Source organism: Sinocyclocheilus anshuiensis, unplaced genomic scaffold, assembly GCF_001515605.1.
Source record: "Sinocyclocheilus anshuiensis isolate Anshui unplaced genomic scaffold, SAMN03320099.WGS_v1.1 C33124824, whole genome shotgun sequence".
Classification (NCBI taxonomy): domain Eukaryota; kingdom Metazoa; phylum Chordata; class Actinopteri; order Cypriniformes; family Cyprinidae; genus Sinocyclocheilus; species Sinocyclocheilus anshuiensis.
In genome coordinates, this window is record NW_015621834.1 from 1 (window position 1) to 2,623 (window position 2,623).

At 38.8% G+C, this 2,623-nt stretch overlaps 1 protein-coding gene across 1 annotated transcript; it reads right to left on the reverse strand.

Moving 5' to 3' along the window:
- Positions 1-5: 5 nt before the first annotated feature.
- Positions 6-2,317, reverse strand: LOC107683287 (myosin light chain kinase, smooth muscle-like; the record flags this gene model as incomplete). Its single annotated transcript, XM_016479340.1, has 2 exons — positions 6-2,008; positions 2,273-2,317. Coding segments are annotated over 2 exons (2,048 nt in total), but the record flags the coding sequence as incomplete, so codon positions are not given.
- Between the last annotated feature and the right edge of the window lie 306 nt (positions 2,318-2,623).

A 2,623-nucleotide genomic window follows, 5' to 3' on the forward strand; every position in this document is an offset into this window, starting at 1 on the left:
GCTTTCTGTTCATCTGGCTTTTCGACTGAAAGTAACCCTTCTTTACATAAAGTGGTTTTCGACTGCACTGAGTGAAGATGTATTCGGGCAGGAACCTCTTCTCTAGGCTTTACAACAATTGTGGTATCCTTGGATGCTAACTGTGTTGCCTGTTCATACAAAACAGTTTTCTGGTCATCAGAAGAAACTGTGTGCAAAAGAATTGGCATTTGCTTGACATCCGCCTGCTCGAAACCTGGCTTCTCAGTAGTAAATCTGCCCTCAGACAGAAGAGTGTCTTGATCACTGATAAGCTGTAAATGAAGCACCTGATCCTCTTCTTTTTGGGAATGGACTGAAAAAGGATGCTCCAGTATAGGTATGCCAGTGGTTTTGTCAGCTTGAAGCTTGTTCTTTTCTTCAGTAACCAGGGCTGATTTTAATATTGGTTCTTTAGAGAGCTGAGCAGTTTCCTTGACTGGTCTATGCATTTCAAAGTTGTTTTCTTTTAAGAGAGTGTGCTTAGTCTCACTGACTGATGTAAGCACTGGTTTGGCTTGTTCTTTTTCTGCTAAACATTCAATGGACTCAACAGTTGCTAGCTCTGAAATATGATCTTCTGTAAGTGCTACATTTTCTGATGATATTGCAGTATACAATAACTTAACCCCTTCTGCAACTCTGTAGCTTTTCTCCTCTTCAGGACTTTTAATTTTTGTGCATTCTTCTTGTAGAATCGGTAACTTAATTTCAAATTGAGAACCACTAACAATAAACTTTGGCTCTGAAGTTGTTTGTATCTTTTCTGTTTCACTTTTTATCAAATCCTTAGCTTTCACTATGCTAAGAGGTGTAGAACTCTCTGAAATGGCAGACATAAAGTTTGAGGGCTCCTCAACACTCAATTCAAGCTCTCGTACTTCTGGACTAACAATTTGATCACAGTGCTGCTCAGTAAATCCTTGTTTTTCTTGAACAGCAGAGGTTATTGCAGCCATATGCAGCTGTTTCAGGGGAGTTGCCACCACTGGCTTTGGCTGGGCAGGGGCAACTTTTACTCTCTCCTGTACATCATGAGATTGAATCACTGTAGCTTGGCGAGTTACCTGCTCCAAGTGCACAGTGGCTGCAGATATATCTAAAGCATGCAAGGTATCGGTCTGCTCACTTGTAACAGTTTGCCTGTCTTCAGTGCTAGTGGTGTAAATCATCTGGTGTCCCTGCTGAAGGCTAGTCCTGACTTGTTCTGGAAGACTGACACTATAGAAACGTGATTCAGTGGCTTCAGAAGATGTCTCCAAGAATACAATGAGTTCTGCACTGCAAGAGGTTTCTCCAAGAGGATTAGATGCTCTACAAGAGTAAAGACCACTGTCGCTTTGCTGAATGCCTAATATTTTTAAATAGCCAGACCCATCTGTGTTGTTCACAACGATGCAGTACTTACTAGGCTGCATATGATTGCTACCCCTGTACCACTGAACATCAGGAAGTGGAACCCCTGCTACGGTGTATTCAAAGAGAGCATGGCTACCGGCTGCATACTTGACATGCTCAATTGCTTTGATGAAATATGGAGGCTGCCCAAAAGTCTTTTCCTGCTCCTTTATGTCCTTCACCTTTACATGAAGATACGATGTACATGTTGACTTGCCAAATCGGTTGCTCGCAGTGCAAGAATACTCTCCTTCCAACTCTTTGGTAATGTTAGTAATGAAAAGACTATGTTCTTCTTTCTCTTGGACAAACGTATAAAAAGATGAGGACTGTATCAATTGGCCATTGTGATACCACTGAATAACTGGCCTAGGAAATCCAGAAACTGTCACAGTAAACTTAGCTGTGTTTCCAACAGTTGCAATTGCTGATGAGAATTTAGTTACAAAAACGGGCTTTTCTGGCTTTTTCTCTAATGGTTCTGAACATAATTTACAGTCTGGCTGGAGTTCAAATGTTTTGCTTTTTTCTTTTAGATGAAGACTTGTTGCGCAAGAATCCTCCTCAGTTGATACAGTCGAAGTAGAAAACACTAAATAAAAAAATGATGCAATGGTTCAATACAATTAATACATAACCTAATATCATAACAATTGATACATAATGCATAATATATATCATAATATATACTAAATATTATACATCAAGATACTCTGTTAGTGACTGGAAAAACCTGTAGATTCATAATAATGGAAAATTATTTTTTGACAGAAATATATACAGAAAAAAGCCTCACAATAAAATGAAAAGAACTAAACAAAAGATAAGACATCATAATTCGTATTTATTCATTTACCTTTGGCTTCCTCTTCATAACTGGCCTCCTCATCCACTTTAGACACTGGAAAAACAAAAACAAATATTACATATGTGACAGCAAGGTATCTGGGCAGTATTTTAGTATCTGTGCATTCTTATTATTATAAAACCATTTTCTCCTTCAAACATAACGAAAATGGACCACATCTCCCTTGTAGAACACCCATGACAAGTGTCCAATGCAGTCACTGTCAGACTCCTACAGAGACAACATTTGCATGTTGTGATTGTTTTTCCTTTTTTGAGAGATGTCACATTCTTTTTCCTCTTTCTACTTAAAAGAACGGATATATGAGGAAAAAAAAAAAATGTGCGCCCAGGGCTAACA